Source organism: Monodelphis domestica, chromosome 2 (assembly GCF_027887165.1).
Source record: "Monodelphis domestica isolate mMonDom1 chromosome 2, mMonDom1.pri, whole genome shotgun sequence".
In the NCBI taxonomy this organism is placed as follows: Eukaryota; Metazoa; Chordata; class Mammalia; order Didelphimorphia; family Didelphidae; genus Monodelphis; species Monodelphis domestica.
In genome coordinates this window covers 134,210,517-134,228,526 of record NC_077228.1, presented here as the reverse complement: position 1 = coordinate 134,228,526, position 18,010 = coordinate 134,210,517, and the positions used below count along the sequence as shown (strand labels likewise).

The 18,010-nt window shown below is 37.2% G+C and overlaps 1 protein-coding gene across 6 annotated transcripts in view; it reads left to right on the top strand.

Annotated features, from left to right (window-relative positions):
* Nucleotides 1-18,010, top strand: part of TP53BP2 (tumor protein p53 binding protein 2) — a 108,823-nt gene that overhangs the window by 73,702 nt on the left and 17,111 nt on the right. For all 6 annotated transcript variants that reach the window (XM_016430190.2, XM_007481468.3, XM_016430191.2 and 3 more), the window contains 4 exons: nucleotides 332-1,104; nucleotides 2,837-2,974; nucleotides 3,930-4,063; nucleotides 6,781-6,947. In XM_016430190.2, the coding sequence (XP_016285676.1) occupies nucleotides 332-1,104; nucleotides 2,837-2,974; nucleotides 3,930-4,063; nucleotides 6,781-6,947 (1,212 nt within the window). The remainder of the gene's footprint in view (nucleotides 1-331; nucleotides 1,105-2,836; nucleotides 2,975-3,929; nucleotides 4,064-6,780; nucleotides 6,948-18,010) is intronic.

Sequence of the window (18,010 nt, the reverse complement as noted above, 5' to 3'; positions counted from 1 at the left end):
TTATTTCTAAAGATTTGAATGATGAGATAGACATCATTTAATTTAACCTGGGCACATGAAAGAATTGTGTTCTCTGCTTTTATGAACTGGATGTGAGATAAAAAATGGGTGTCTTGCTGAGTTACTGGTTGGTGTACTTTTAAGAACTATTCGTAGAAGATGATGTTGTAAAAGGTAACTTCTGACTCAATGAATTCATTAAGTCAAATTGTAAGACTAAACTAGACTGTAGTCAGTATGTAATGTATTATAGCTATTTTCAACTAGTTTGTCAGGTGCTGATCACTTTTGTATTCAGTTAATTTAAACAAGGCTTTTCTCTTCCAATTAGTATATGGCAAGCCTGTGATAGCCAGTGCCCAAAATCAACAACAGCCAGAAAATATCTATTCCAGTAGTCAGGGAAAACCTGGCAGTCCAGAACTAGAAACGGAGCCCATATCTTCAACCCAGGAGAATCATGAAAATGAACGAATTCCTCGCCCACTAAGTCCAACAAAATTACTCCCTTTCTTGTCTAACCCTTACCGAAATCAGAGTGATGCTGATTTGGAAGCTCTACGGAAGAAACTATCAAATGCGCCAAGACCACTAAAGAAACGTAGCTCTATTACAGAGCCAGAAGGTCCAAATGGGCCAAATATTCAGAAACTCTTGTATCAGAGGACCACTCTAGCTGCCATGGAAACTATTTCTACCCCATCATACTCTTCCAAGCCAACAATTGTGGCTGCCAGCCCTGAAAGCCCAGCTGAAATCCAGAATCCTTATCTAAGTGCAGAACCAGAGAAGGAAGTGGTTTCCCTCTCTCCTGAACCAATTTTGACAGAGGAAGTAGAAAGTGCCATTATAGAAGATCATGAAATATCAGTGCCTTCTCCTGGTCTTGATTGTGTACCTGAGGGAATACCAGAACCCAATAGCCCATCTCAAACCCCAGTAGAAGAACCAAGTTTAGAGGTCTCCATCCCACTTGAAGTATATTTGGAGGAATATCCACCATATCCACCCCCACCATACCCATCTGGAGAACCAGAAGGATTAGGAGAGGATTCTTTCAGCATGTGCCCTCCTGAAGTCACTGGGCAGTTTTCTTTGCCTCCTGTAAGTAATCTGATAACTACCAATATTTTTACAACTTAAAAAGAGAAAGGCTTACTCTGTTTTTAAGTAGTTAGTTGAAGAAGAAACAATGTAAATACAAGCTAACTTAAAATCTTTGGGCAAAGATGTGTAATTTAAAAGTTTGTGAAGTGCATTTACTATTTAGAAATACTTATATGTTATAGAATTTAAAATTCCACCATTATGATGATTTTTATGCCCACTCGTTGCTTAAATATGGGGAAACAATAAAGAGAGTTTGAGCTCTATTAACTGAAACTAATCTAAACTCAGGCTTATGTAATATAGTATTTTGTATATTTGGGTACAATTACTCATATAATTCCATTTTTGCTTCACTAAAATAAAATAATATTAATAAGGCCATCTCTCTTTTAATTAGTATATGGCAAACATATCATTGCTGGTGCTCAAAACAGTCAAAAGCTATCTATTCCAGGAGTCAGGGAAAAACCTGGCATTCAAAGGGGAAAACAAAAACAAAAAGTAAATGCTAGTGTGTAAAAGTAGCATTTTTTTCCTTTTATAGATTGTAGTGTCCTTTTCTTGGTAAACAGTCATTGACATTTTTCCTTGTCAGTCTCAAATGGAGCAGAAGCTACATGCTTTTTCATTTCTGTCTTATATAGTTCCTAGGAAAATGTTGCTTTAACACAACTATCAGGTAGCCTGACTACTTTATATACTTGTAGCCTTTTACATTTTATACCTATCATCTTAAGGGAAAAAGCTTATTTTGTATTGCCATGAAATTTTTTTTGCTCAGTAACTTTCTCCTTGAGGCAACATAAAAGAAATATATGTAGGAACCAGCATGTTGATGTAATGGATGTTGGAAATTTTTATTATCCCATGTATGGGGTAAAATTAAGTCATTAAACATTTACTATGTGACTGCTATTCCAGCATTGTTCTAGGTGCTAGGGATGCGAAGACAAAAATGAAATCATTTCTGCTTTTAAGGAGCAGGAAGTAAAAAATTTTGTTGGGGAAAAAAAACTTTTTAAAAATAGTGCTTAAAAATATTTTGGTTTACCTAGTGTATATATTTCCTCCTTTTAAAAACAGGATTTTTTAAAGAACATTAGTAAACTTGATCGCTGTTAGAACTTGTTCTTTGTATCTTTGCCGATAATTGTTGATCCTTTTCACACTGCATAATGGTATGTTGAGAGAACTCTGGTTCTCTGCAGCATGGGCATCAAAGAAGCCTCTGCAAAACTGTAGAGTAACTGGACTAGATTACAGTTTCTTAGGGAAATGTTTAACAAAATAAATACAAATAAAATTCAAGATAGATAATAGGAACTCATGATTTTCTAAGTCAACATATTGCTGGCAAGGAGGTTTTGGAATGTGACTCCACTGCTCTACATCTACTATTATAAGCTCATCTGTAGTAAATACCTTCTAGAAACTTCTTGGGTAGTCATGCCCAATTTAAAAAAACAAAACATGGAATTTGCCTTACCAAGTCAAGTACATAATTCACTCATCTGCTTCAACTGTGGCTAATTTTTGGTACTTCTTAGAAAATCAGCTCTCTGCCACATCAGATTATATACACCTGGTTTATTACAGTTATTAATTTTATTTTCAGAAGTTTTTGTACCAAGTATGTATATCTAAATAGGTTAGAATTTGTTTCTGCTTTTTAATAACCACTTCTCAGGGTAAGCCTTAACTTTGTATCTGTATATATATTTTTCAGGGCAAAAGGACAAACTTGAGAAAAATTGGTTCGGAGAGAATTGCTCACGGAATGAGAGTGAAATTCAATCCCCTTGCTTTACTTTTAGATTCATCTTTGGAGGGAGAGTTTGACCTTGTTCAGAGAATTATTTATGAAGTATGTTTAATTTTGGCAAATTGTTTTTAGATTTGGATCCTAATTTTGTTGTTAGATTTAGATTGGAAAATTACTAATTGAAAAGTGATATTCTAAATTGTTTTGGGGCTGGACAGGATGCCTTAGTAAACACCAAAATAGGGTCAAGATGGAACTTTAAAAATTGATGTCAGTTCCTTGAAAGTATAGAAATTGGACATTGCCATGGGGGCCTCTAAAGTCTTTTCTTATATTTCAGGGAATAATATCAACATTATTAAATGCTCATGTGGTCTTTTGTTTTTGTTTTTTTATCAAGTTGGCTAATAAGATCCAACCCTTGCTCTCTAAGGCTGATATCTTAGAATATTTTATTTGCTTTTTCCATCCTCTTCCTATATTATACAGTTCCTACCTAGAAATTTATTTGGTGGAAAATGAATTAGAAACAAAAATAATATTAAGCTCCTATAGAAAAAAAATTTCCTTCCCCTCCATCCATTTTGGCTTTATTGTATTGTGTTATCACTTAATGTGTTATTTTTTTGATTCAATTAATTTTGTTATAGTGGATCTCTTAGATTGGATGGATTTTAATTATGGTTTTTTTTTTTAAACTCTTACCTTCCGTCTTAAAATCAATACCATGCATTGGTTCTAAGGCAGAAAAAGGCAAGGGGTGGGGTCAATTAACTTGTCCAGGGTTACATAGCTAGGAAGTGTGTGAGGTCAGGTTTGAACCTAGGACCTCTCGTCCCTGGGCCTGGCTCTCAATCCACTGAGCCACCCAGCTGCCCCCCTTTATTATATTCTAAGTAAAAAGCTCTGAAAATATTTGCATCCCAGAAGCTAATTAATAGTATAATAGTATACTAGTACTATACTATATAGTATATATACTATATACTATACTATATAGTATAATAACATAGCACAAAATGTGAATGATTTCTTACCCTCTCTTTTCGTTTTATAGGTTGACGATCCCAGTCTGCCTAATGATGAAGGTATTACAGCACTTCATAATGCTGTTTGTGCAGGTCACACAGAAATTGTGAAATTCTTGGTGCAATTTGGTGTGAATGTAAATGCTGCAGATAGTGATGGATGGTAAGAATTGCCCTTAGTCTCTGAATTCAGAATATCAATTACTCATTGTTAATTATGCATCTACTGTAAGCAGGGTATTTTGTGAAGATATTGCAAGAGATACACAGACTGCCTTATCCAGAGCGATGTCAGTGCTCCCATCTAAGAGGCTTGGGAAGGGGATGTTACAAAGAGTGTCAGATGGAGGGAAGGGAGGGACCTTTTCTTAGGAATTCCAGAGGAGGTGTGCAGTTGGGGCATGACTCTCAGAAGGGAAGGCTGGCTACATGTAGCTGGTGCCTTCTTTTTTGCTGGGCTCACTTTTTGTTATTTATTTAATAATTATAAATTAAGATATGGTTTCCAGAGAGTTTTAATCACAACCACTCCCATGGTCAGGTCTCCTGGGTTTGGATACAAGAAGAGAAAGAATTGAAATGACCTCTCCCAGCTCCTTTTTACAACCAATGCATTCCTCTTCCCTGCTACCTAGGGATTACTTTAGAACATTATTATTCAGTTGTTGCACTTGTATAATTCTTCATGAATGTTTGGGGTTTTCATGGCAAAGATACTGAAGTAGTTTGTCATTTCCTTCTCCAGATCATTTTACAGATGAGGAAACTGAAGCAATCAGGATTAAATGATTTGCCAAGGGTCACACAGCTAGTGTCTGAGGCCAGTTTTGAACTTAGGAAGATGAATGAATCTTCTTAGCTCCAGGTCTGCCACTCTATCCACTGTACCACTTAACTGCCCATTAGAACATTGCTCAGTTTCTAGGAGCTCTCAAGAGCTCTGTCCAGCAAGGGGATCTAATCCAACAGATCAGACATCTTAAAAGCCATTGGCTAATTTCCTTCAAAGGGAAATAACTTGATTTTTTTTCCATTTAGACTTAGAATTCATGGGTGGCGTTTGTTTTTAATTGGTAGAAAATAGGATTTCTTTTGGGCCATTTATTGACTGGATCTGCAATATCTGTCTGGGCCTGTGATTTCATCAATATAGGAAATTCTTGGTGAACAATCTTTTTACTAATGCAGAGTGTGATTACTACCATACCAGTCTGAGTTCTGAAAGTTCCTGACCTGGATTTGGGTCTGCGCAACACTTGAATTTCACTCCTATATGCCAGCTCAAAGGGACAGAATTGTCAATTCCCCTTTGGTTTGCAATTCCTGCTGTGGTTATTCCTATATTTGACTAGAAGCTGGAAACTAAGACCCTGACCTTGTGCTGCCATACTTTTGTTTGCTTCTATACTTCTTCCTTTCTTGAATACTGCCTCATACTTCTTTCTGGGGAGTTCTACCTCCAAGCACAGGTCACTTTCTCAGTCTGCCCTGGATCTGTGGCCCAGACCTGGGCATCAGGCAGCAAAGCTACTAGTTGTCACCTCTCCCTGCTGCAGTGCTTGAATATAGTTCTGGAGGTGCCCTGGTACAAGTCTGGGACTCTCTTTTTCTTTTCCTTAACTGCTGGAGTATTCATGCCCAAGATGAGCATTTATCTATTTGTAGGTATACTTGTGAACCTTAAAAATTCTCAGACCCTACTTCACAAGGTTTGGTTAAGACCATTCCCCATTTAAAAAATGAAGGGACTTAGATCAGGAATGTGAGAACTCTACTCCACCCCAACTTAAGCCTGCTTTAGGGGAAGAAACTCCTTGTTGAACAATGAAAAATACTTAAACCCATACTTATAGTAAGGCAAAAGTTCTTAAGCTGTGCCTATTTTTAGATCTAATACTAAAGGGTGCTAAGTACCTATAAAGATCAGGAAACTTGTGAATTTACAAGGAGTAAAGAGGTGAGAACTTACTCAGAGGTTTTCTGATGTGAACTTAATCAAAAATTTAAACCTTCTTAGGTGTGAATTAAGAATGGTCTGTCCTTTGAAAAAGGTCTACTGTGATTGGTAGATGTGAGAACTTAGGGGAGGTGACATAAGAGAAAATTCCCTTTAAAAAGAGACGAAAATCTCTCTCTCGGGACAGTCAGCTGGGAAAGGCTGAATTGGAGGAGGCAGCTGGCCAAAGCTGCCTTGAAGGGTCTCTCTCAGGGCTCCCTCTCAGAGATCTTGTAGTGAGTTGATAAAAGACTGACTGATCCCTCTCTTAGGGGTTTCAGCCCAGGCAGGCTCATGCTGGCCTAGGCTGGTGTAGCCCTTTTCTCATTATTTCCTTTTTTTTCTCTCTCTCTTTCTTTGATTCCTCATTTGTATTAATTAAAGTCTCTATAAAACACAGCTGACTTGGGTATATTTAATAATTGGGAATCTTTCCCTGGTGACCACCTTATATTTGATTTAAAAACAAGACACAGTCTTGAAACCATATTTTCTGTGGTCACAATTTAAGGCAACCACTCTATTATCTGCCACAATTTATGTCTTCCACTATTTTAATTATGACATACTGAAGATACCTTTCCCTATTATCCTTCCCCATTAGGATATAAATTCCTTGATAATAGTAACTATTTTCACTTTCTTTGCATTTCTAGCACTTGACATGGAGGAATTGGCATTTGCTTATTGATTGTTTTCATAACTATATTTCATTGGTGGAAATAAAGCATTTCTGTTGGCTACTGAGATGCTTTGGGGAAAGATGACTGAAATGGATGATAGTTAAACAAAGTTGCTTCAACCAATGTGTTAATAGAACAGTTTTCATTAAATCCTACAATGAAATTTTTAATTTGGATGTTAATTTTTTTCTTTTTTTATAGGACTCCATTACACTGTGCTGCTTCTTGCAATAATGTTCAAGTGTGTAAGTTTCTGGTAGAATCAGGAGCTGCTGTGTTTGCCATGACTTATAGTGATATGCAAACTGCTGCAGATAAATGTGAGGAAATGGAAGAAGGCTATACGCAATGCTCACAGTTTTTATATGGTATGTATTAATTCAGTCATCAGATTTATTGGTTCAAACCAGAATTTCTATTGTGTGATCAGTAAAATAAGCAAGATTTTTTAGTAATGTCTAATAAATAAAGTACCTTAGTTTAGAGATCTGTCCAGCAGTCTCTCTGAGGGTCTGTGGTCCACTCTGTCCAAGTGTGATGATTCCAGTTGAGTAATGGAGGTGAGAAGCGCTGTGTTCAGTCCCATCTGCATATGCGTCACATAGCATTCTGTCATCGCATGGAGGCTCGTTTATTATATAGGTTGGTGATTATATACTTCTTTGCCACACAATCAATTTTCTATATATATGTTTCAAACAACAGATGTGTAGCTTAAGGCGATAGTCAGTGAAACATTGTTGCTATAGATGAATGACATAAATGGTGATCTAGAGGTTAGTTCTCCCTGACCTAGGAGAATCATTGTTACTTTTGGTCAGCTTTCACAATCAATCACAATTACTTAGGAGATGGATAACAAAACATTTTGTAGCTAGGTACATGGTTAGAGGGCAATTTAATGACAGATCAGATTTGGGGTTTTCCTCAATTTACAAGTTCTATTTTTCTTGTGTTACTTTAAAGCATCTGGTAATGTTGCCTGGTTTCTGCCTGTAGTGAAGTGTGTCTTGAAGGTGATTGATGTTCTTGGCCTGACTGGCTTGTAATGGGAGTGAATGTAACTCTGTGAAGAGGGAAAGGAGGGAGGTAATGATCTTTAGGTTTTAATTTTGTGAATGTAATCTTTTAGGGTAACAATCTGGGGGGATTAAAGTGGGATATATGTTTATAAATCTTTGCTCTTATATAATTTCTTTTATATTGAAGAGAGATCAATAATCATCCATTAGTGAGGGAAGTTGGAGAGAGAAAATTCACAGAGGGGGATCAGTGGGGGCCTCATTTTCTGGGGGCTGCTCATTTCCCCAGATAGAGTGATGGCTTCCCACACCTTAAGGCTGTTTCAAAGCATAATTTGAGAACTTTTCCCATGCTCTAGTAATAATGTTCTTATTCCTGACTTTAAAGACACTGTAAATAGTGGACTGAGAGGCAAGAGGCTTGAATTTTCATTTTATTTCTGCACTAACTAGTCTGTTGCTGTAGGTAAGACCCTCCACCAGTCTGGTGTTCAATTTTTATATCTTTTAAAATGAAGATGAATTAAATACATTTCTGCAGTCCCTTCTACTTAAACAAACAAACAACTTTACCTTCTGTCTTAGAATCATCATTATGTATTGGTTTGAAGACAGAAGATCAGTGGGACAATGTGGGTTAAGTGACTTGCCCAGGGTCACACAGCTAGGAAGTGTCTCAGACCATATTTGAACCCAGGACCTTCCACCTCTAAGCCTGGCTCTCAGTTGATCTGTTCTGCTTTTTGTCTTGGTATGCCCAGTACCTAATAGATCAACTTACATATAATAAGCCCATAACAAATTCATTTGTCTTTTCTAAAATCCTGATCTCTTGTTTTTTATGATGTTGTGAATTTTAGATTTTCTCCACCCTGATTAGTCTTTAAAATCCTAGCAACCAGGAATGTATACATCCCTACTTAAGAATTAAGTGTTGAGGAGGATGGCCTATGACAGACATGTGCTAGCAAATGACAAATAAGAAACAACTGACAGATCCCCTGGGCTGTTCTAAGTCAAGCTTAAGCTACCATTGGTACATGTGAGATGCAGGAAGTGATGTAAAGAACGGTTTATATATTTCATGTTACTTCCTCTCTCATGGAGATGTGGCTCTCTCTCTGGCTCGTGTGACTTGTAGCAGCATGCTGGGCATCTTGGCAGTTTGGGGATTGTGACTTGCTGGCGAGGCGACTGGAGAAGCTCTGTAGCATGGGTTAGGTGAGGTGTTTTCCCTGAGGAACCTGAGTGAGTGGTTAGAATGATTCCTCCTTTCCTTTACCTCCTAAAGCACTATCCTCTTAGGAGGCCCCTCATCTCGGAGTAGACCTCATGGCTGGAAGCCGTGCTAGTTATAATCTTCTGAGGAGGCCTTGTGGTTGAGTTCTCTGAACTTCCCTTGGCTTAGGCTAGGCTGGAGAAATCTTATACCCTTTTCTGTCTCTTCTTCTTCTTAATTTCTTCCCTCTATTGTAATTAAACCACCATAAAAATCCCAAACTGACTTGTGTATTTTATTGGAATTGAATTAATCCCTGATGACCACTAGTATAATATATTCAGTAAATAACCCCTAAATTTTACCCTTTACAGTCTGGAAATGTTTGTAAGTTCCATTATGGTGGAAAAACTCATCTTAAAGTCTTAATCCAAGAGGGACCATGTTCTCTTACGTTTGAGTACTTAGATCAACAAAATCATTAGTCATTGTGTCATTGTTCATAAAGTCTGAGCTAACATTTGAGTATGATTGTGAGTTTCCCTCAAATGTTCTTATGTAGTCATTAAACTTTTATCAAGTGCTTAGGCACTGTGCTAAGCACAGGGATACAGAAAGAGGTGGAATGCAGATCTGTCCAGATCATATATCAACCATTTCTTATACTATGAGATTCCTGTCCTTTCCTCCCATAAATCTTTTTAGAGGAACTGTCTTTGTGCTGGAGAGTGAGTTTTCCATAGGACTTTTGACCATCATTAAATACTGTTTCAGTACTTTGTGTGTTTGTGTTATCTTCCTTCTCTCTCACCATATGGACTGCTTACTTATTATTCTCATTATACATTCCCTTGATTCTTGTGTGTAGTCATTGTTTGCAACATACTGCACCATATTTATACTCACAGTGTGTTCTTCCATTGTTTAGCAATTTTTATTCTAAAGGGATTGTTTTAATACATGATTTGTAGCTATGTGCCATTGCTGGAAGAATCTTGGTGTAGGGAAAAAAATATATTTTAAGGATCAGCTTGGAACCATTGAAAGCTCTGTATAATTTTCTAGATGCAAAATGGACTACTTTTTGCCTCCTATTCATTTCTGACCCTAGTAATCTACTGTTTAAATTTAAGATCTGTGTATTGGTGGACTGTCCATTTAACTTCACGTGATGAGCTGGATGACAGACTTCCTTCATTAGGTTTTTCCTGAGTGATCATGGGCCTGTTTGAAGATGCACTTTAGTATTCTGGGACTTGATGCAGTCAGTATAATGTCACTCACAAAGAGGAACACACCTTTAGGACCATGTCATCTATATGGAATCAATCTTCTATTTGTATTCTGTATAGAATATCCTCTGTTAAGAGTGGTAGATAGTAGAGCATTTAGGTGGCTTAGTGGATAGAGAGCAAGGCCTAGGGACAGCCGGTCCTGGGTTCAAATGCGTTTAGACACTTCCTAGCTCTGTAACTGGGCAAGTCACTTAACATCAGTTGATTAGTTCATTTACCATTCTTCTACTTTAAAATGGATACTTTTATCAATCTGTAGTATGGATTATAAGCCAGAAGGCTAGGGTTTAAAGAAAGAAAAAGAATACCCCTCTATGTTGTGCCTCTTTTGATTTTGATAATCAGAAAATCATAAAGTTCCCACTGTGGTTGCATCTATTAGTGAATCTTACATGATCTTAATATGCATAGGGGATACCTTGGAATATTTTGTATGGTGGTTGATAGCTTGTGATACTTTAGAAAACTGGCAAGGGGCTTTTTACAAAAAGAAAACAGTAGGATATTATATTCTTTACATTAAATTATGACTGGAAGATTAATCTGTTGAAAATTATTTGAAAAGCCTACCAATTGTCTTCTTATATTTTCATGAAGGATATTCTTGATGTCTGTGTGTATATATTTTATAAAGACTTTATAGAACTTAAAATAGGCTAATAAGTTGTTTTGATGTCCCCAATGATTAATCCTTTTTCCTTTTTCAGATACCTTAAAAATATTAATTTCAAATTCTCTTCACAGTCTTTTCCCATGTGTATTTGAGCTTATCTAGCTATTCTTACTGTCTTCTTCATCCTTAGTGTTATTTCTATTTCCTCATATTGAAACATCGTGGTTTGAGGTGGTTAAAATTTCTATGTGGTAGATTGACTTTTATAAATGGGAAATGATTATTATATAAATGCTTATAGGTTTATTCCATTTTTCATCTCTTTATTGCACTGGTTAGTCTTATAGTTTCATTTTAAAATGCCCAGACTTTCTGTAGCCAAAGAAAGATGAGAAGTTAGGATGGGGACCATGTTGGGAAAAGCTTTAAATGTCAGAGTTCATATATGATCCCAGAGTTGACAAGAAGCTCCTGGGGTTTGAGGTGTGGGTAGGACATGGAACATAGTGTTGTTCTTTAGGAGGCTTGCTTGGATAATGAAGAGAAGTTGGGGAGAGACTTGAGACAGGAAAATCAGGCTATTAGGCTAGTCCAGAGCATTCATGCAGTAACTAAGCTCCTTATGATCAGCTTACTCCTATTTTGTATAACCAGACCTCTCCTCAGGGCAGCAGACACCCTGGCTGTTTCCATGTCTGTGAGTGAGACTTTTCAGCCTGGTAGAATATTCTCTCATAGCCTTGGGGTAACTCAGGGTTTGCCTGCACACCACACTGCATCCTATTAGTATTTATAGTCTGTGCCACACATTCTAGAATGTTTATACAATTGTATGGGAGTCCCTCAGGACTTTAGGTAAATCATTGAGATAATATTAGTATTTTTAAAGGCCTGAAACTGAGGATCAAAAGATTGTCCTTGTAAAATTGTAAATGTAATGGATAGGTTATGGTTTGCTGTTATTTTTCTGATAACAAAGCAATTGAGACTGACATCTCTACATTCTGTAAACTACAGAGTGTGTAGGCTGAAGTTATTTCTTGTACTTTTAGCTAGACAAAATTAGCTGAAATATTTTCAGACTAAGAAATTAGAGCTTTCTAAACTAAATTCACTAATATTGAAAACTAGTTAAACTCCCCCCCCACCCCCCATTAAACATTATTTTATTTGGTCATTTTCAAACATTATTCATTGGAAACAAAGATCATTTTCTTTTCCTCCCCTGCCTCCCACAACCCGTCCCATAGCCGACCCATGATTCCACTGGGTATCACATGTGTCCTTGATTCAAACCCATTTTCATGTTGTTGGTATTTGCATTAGGGTGTTCATTTAGAGTCTCTCCTCAATCATATCCCCTCAACCCCTGTAGTCAAGCAGTTCCTTTTCCTTGGTGTTTTTACTCCCACAGTTTATCCTCTGCTTGTGGATAGTGTTTTTTTCTCCTAGATCCCTGCAGATTATTCAGGGACATTGCACTGACACTAATGGAGAAGTCCACTATGTTCGATTGTACCACAGTGTATCAGTCTCTGTGTACAATGTTTTCCTGGTTCTGCTTTTTTTGCTCTGCATCACTTCCTGGAGGTTATTCCAGTATCCATGGAATTCCTCCATTTTATTATTCCTTTTAGCACAATAGTATTCCATCACCAACATATACCACAATTTGTTTAGCCATTCCCCAATTGAAGGGCATCCCCTCATTTTCCAATTTTTGGCCACCACAAAGCGCAGCTATGAATATTCTTGTACAAGACTTTTTCCTTATTATCCCTTTGGGGTACAAACCCAACAGTGCTATGCCTGGATTAAAGGGCAGGCAGTCTTTTATCACCCTTTGGGCATAGTTTCAAATTGCCCTCCAGAATGGTTGGATCAATTCACAACTCCACCAGCAATGAATTAATGTCCCTACTTTGCCACATCCCCTCCAGCATTCATTACTTTCCTTTGCTGTCATGTTAGCCAATCTGCTAGGTATGAGGTGATACCTCAGAGTTGTTTTGATTTGCATCTCTCTGATTATAAGAGATTTAGAACACTTTTTCATGTGCTTATTAATAGTTTTTATTTCTTTGGCTGAAAACTGCCTATTCATATCCCTTGCCCATTTCTCCAATCTCAATTGGAGAATGGCTTGATTTTTTGTACAATTGATTTAGCTCTTTGTAAATTTGAGTAATTAAACCTTTGTCAGTTTTTATGAAGATTGTTTCCCAATTTGTTGCTTCCCTTCTGATTTTAGTTACATTGATTTTGTTTGTACAAAACCTTTTTAATTTGATGTAGTCAAAATTATTTATTCTACATTTTGTGACTCTTTCTAAGTCTTACTTGGTTTTAAAGTCTTTCCCTTCCCAAAGTTCTGACATGTATACTATTCTGTGTTCGCCTAATTTACTTATAGTTTCCTTTTTTATGTTCAAGTCATTCAACCATTCTGAATTTATCTTGGTGTAGGGTGTGAGGTGTTGATCCAACCCTAATCCCTCCCACTCTTTCTTCCAATTTTCCAAGCAGTTTTTATCAAATAGTGGGTTTTTGTCCCAAAAGCTGGCATCTTTGGGTTTGTCATAGACTGTCTTGCTGAGGTCACTTACCCCAAGTCTATTCCACTGATCCTCCTTTCTGTCTCTTAGCCAGTACCAAATTGTTTTGATGATCACTGTTTTATAGTATAGTTTAAGATCTGGGACTGTAAGTCCTCCTTCCTTTGAATTTTTTTTCCATGAAATGCCCAGATATCTTTGATCTTTTGTTCTGCCAAATGAACTTAGTTATGGTTTTTTCTAATTCAGTAAAGATGTTTTTTGGTAGTTCAATGGGCATGGCACTAAATAAGTAAATTAATTTGGGTAGGGTTGTCATTTTTATTATGTTAGCTCGTCCCACCCATGAGCAATCAATGCTTTTCCAATTGTTTAGATCTAGTTTTAACTATGTGGAGAGCTTTTTGAAGTTGTGTTCATATAGTTCCTGTCTTTGTCTTGGCAGATAGATTCCTAAGTATTTTATATTGTCTAGGGTGATTTTAAATGGTATTTATCTTTCTAATTCTTGCTGCTGAAATGGGTTAGAGATAAATAGAAATGCTGATGACTTATGCGGGTTTATTTTGTATCCTGCAAGTTTGCTAAAGTTGTTGATTATTTGGAGTAACTTTTTGGTTGATTTTCTAGGATTCTTTAAATCATATCATCTGCAAAGAGTGATCGCTTGGTCTCCTCATTGCCAATTTTAATACCTTCAATTTCTTTTTCTTCTCTAATTGCTACTGCTAGTGTTTCTAGTACAATGTTAAATAATAGAGGTGATAATGGGCATCCTTGTTTTACTCCTGATCTTATTGGGAAGGCTTCTAGTTTATCCTCATTGCAGATGATGTTTACTGATGGTTTTAGATATATACTGTTTATTATTTTTAGGAAAGGCCCTTCTATTCCTATATACTTTTTAATGTTTTCAATAGGAATGGGTATTGTATTTTATCAAAGGCTTTTTCTGCATCTGTTGAAATAATCATGTGATTATGTCAGTTAGCTTGTTAATATGGTCAATTATGTGGATGGTTTTCTTAATACTGAACCATCCTTGCATTCCTGGTGTGAATCCTGCCTGGTCATAGTGGATGACCCTTGTGATGACTTGCTGTAGTCTTTTTGTTAGTATCCTATTTAAGATTTTTGCATCTGTGTTCATTAAGGAGATTGGTCTATAGTTTTCTTTCTCTGTTTTTGACCTGCCTGGCTTTGGGATCAGTACCATGTTTGTGTCATAAAATGAATTTGGTAGAAGTCCTCTTGGCTTATTCTGTCAAATAGTTTGTTTAATATTGGGATTAGTTGTTCTTTGACTGTTTGATAGAATTCATTTGTGAATCCATCTGGACCTGGGGATTTTTTCTTAGGGAGTTCTTTGATGGCTTGTTCAATTTCTTTTTCTGAAATGGGGTTGTTAAGGTAATTTATTTCTTCCTCTGTTAGTCTAGGCAATTTATATTTTTGTAAGTATTCATCCATATCACCTAGATTGCCATATAATTGGACATAGTAGTTTTTAATGATTGCCTTAATTTCCTCTTCATTAGAGGTGAGGTCTACTTTTTCATCTTGGATATTGTCAATTTGGTTTTTTTCTTTCCTTTTTTTAATTATACTGACTAGTACTTTGTTTATTTTATTTGTTTTTTCAAAGTACCAGCTTCTAGTCTTATTTATTAAATCAATATTTCTTTGACTTTCATTTTTATTAAATTCTCCTTTGAGTTTTAGGATCTCTAATTTAGTCTTCATCTGAGGATTTTTAATTTGTTTGCTTTCTAGTTTTTTAATTTGCATGCCCAATCCATTGACCTCTGACCTTCTTAATTTGTTAATATATGAACTCAAGGATATAAATTTCCCCCTGAGTACTGCTTTGGCTGCATCCCATAGGTTTTGAAAGGATGTCTCATCATTGTCATTTTCTTCAGTGAAGTTATTAATTGTTTCTACGATTTGTTCTTTAACTGATTTTGGAGAATTGTATTGTTTAATTTTCAATTTACCTCTCCATGTTCCCTTACTAATTATTATTTTTATTGCATTGTGTTCTGAGAAAGTTGCATTTATTATTTCTGCTCTTTTGCACTTGTTTGCAATGTTTTTATGCCCTAATACATGGCCAATTTTTGTGAATGTACCATGTGCTGCTGAAAAGGTGTATTCCTTTTTTTCCCTATTCCTTTTTCTCCACATTTCTACTAACTCTAATTTTTCTAAGATTTCATTCACTTCTCTTACCTCTTTCTTATTTATTTTTTGGTTTGATTTATCTAGTTTGAATAGAGGAAGGTTCAGGTATAGGTCCACTAGTATAGTTTATCTATTTCATCCTTGAGCTCCTCTAGTTTCTCCTTTAGAAATTTGGTTGCTATGCCATTTGGTGCATACATGTTGAGTACAGATATTTCCTCATTGTCTATACTGCCTTTTATCAGGATGTAATTACCTTCCCTATCTCTTTTAACTAGATTTCTTTTTGCTTTGGCTTTGTCGGATATCATGATTGGGACTCCTGCCTTCTTTTTATCAGTTGATGCCCAATAGATTTGGCTCCACCCTCTTACTTTCACCCTATGCGTATCTGCCTTCCCTGATATGTGTTTCTTGTAGACAGCATATGATAGGGTTTTGGATTCTAATCCACTTTTCTACTCGCTTGTGTTTTATGGGTGAGTTCATTCCATTCCTTTCAGAGTTATGATTACTAGCTGTGTATTACCAGCATTTTGATTTCTACTCCTGTTCATACCTTTTCTTCTTTCACTATTTCCTTCTACACCAATGTTTGTTTTTAATCAGTCTCCTTAGTTTCCACCCTTATTTTACTTCCCTTTCTACACTCCCCCCTTCCCCCCCTTATTTTCCCTATAGTATTTCTAAGATTAATCCCCTGCCCTCTCCCTCCCTTGTATTGCTTCCCTCCCCACCAGTCTGTTTGTTACCCTTCTACTCCCCTATAGGGCGCAAATCTATTCTCTGCCCCAATGGATTATTCTTCTCTCTTTGGGTCAATTTCAAAGCACATAAGAGTTGAGTATTTCCTATCTCCAACCTCTTTACCCTTTCAGTGTATTGATGTTCTCCCCCCTCCCACCATGAGCTTCTTTGTGACATATAGATTTACTCCCATTTGTTTCTTTTCCCATTTCTTTTAATATTAGTCTATTTTAAAGCTCTAGTTATATATATTCATGTACATGTGTATGTATGTATGTATGCATGCATAAATCTCTATACCTATTTATGTCTTGTCCTTTCACTCTATACAGTTTATCACTGTTCCCTCTAAGTGTACTTCTTTTTGCTGCTCATGTAATAACAATAGTTTTTAAGTTTTTAAGAGTTACCAATGACCTGTTTTCTTATAGGGATACATATCATTTTAACTTACTGAGTTTCTTAAAAAAATTTTTTTTCGTTTTGTTTTGTTTTTCTTTTTTCCCTCTTTTTTAATTATTTTTTGATGATTCTCTTGAGTTCTGTGCTTGGACATCAAATTTTCTGTTCAGGTCTGGTCTTTTCTTTATGACTTTTTGGAATTCTTCTATTTTGTTGAATGACCATACTTTCCACTGTAAGAATAAAGTCAGTTACTTCCGGTCAAGATGGCAGCTTAGAGAAAGCTAATGTTCAGAGCTCCAGAAACCCTTCCTTACCGATCTCAAACTGAATGCTCCTAGGGCACCGAAATTCAAAACAAACAACAGAATAGACCCCGGGAACACTCCTCCTGGACCTGGATCAAAAGGTACGGCCCCCCAAAAGTCAGAGCCTGAGATCACTCGGATCTAAGGGGTAGGCAAAAGGAAGGTCCCAGGACCCATCCCCCCCCCCCCCCAACCCAGAGAGCTGAATCCAAGGCAGCAGCAGGAACCACAGGGCAGGCAAAAGGGCCTGGGGAGCCGGCTATTCTGAAGGCCACATCCTGAAAACAACCTGACCCAGTCCCGGGGGCACCCAGACAGCAGGGAAACAGAGAGATGGGGGGAGCCTGTAGCCCCCTGACCAGATCCTTCCATCTGAGTCTCAAGGAAGGTCCCTGCCTCAGGGCATACTCAGTCTGAGATTAATACTATCACCAGCCCTCAGAGCTCCGGGAAGCCATGGGCCCTCCCCCTCAGAGTGCAGGCTCCTCTGGCCAGCAAAGGCATTAAAATACATCTGAGAGTGTCAAGCCAGGTGCAGAGCATAGAAGTAAGGCAACAGAGAAGCATCGGGAGGGAACTGAGGAGGGCAGTAACACCGAAACACCAGCAATTCTGGGCTTCCTGGGGAAGACAGACAATTTGCCTGGGGCTAAAGCCACTGAACACCAGACAGATAACAGAAGAGCCAGCCCCCCCCCCCCCCTCACTCAGATAGAGATGACAAACAGCAAAGAAGCAAAAAAGCCTCAAAACAACAAGAAAAACAATAAGGGGGCAACTTTGGACACATTTTATGGAGCAAAAATACAGAGGAGATAGAAGAGGAAAAACAAGCAAATGAGCTGAAACCTTCCAAAGGAAATGGAAACTCTCCACAAACTTTTGAAGAATTTGAATAGAAAATGATCCAAAAGATCGAAGCCTTCTGTCAGGAAAAGTGGGACTTAATGCAAAAGAATTTCACGCAACTACAAAACTGGTTTGACCAAACTGAAAAGGAAAACCAGGCTTTAAAGATCAGAATTAGGCAACTGGAAGACAACGAGCAGGGAAAAGAGCAAGAATCAATAAAGCAAAGCCAAAAGA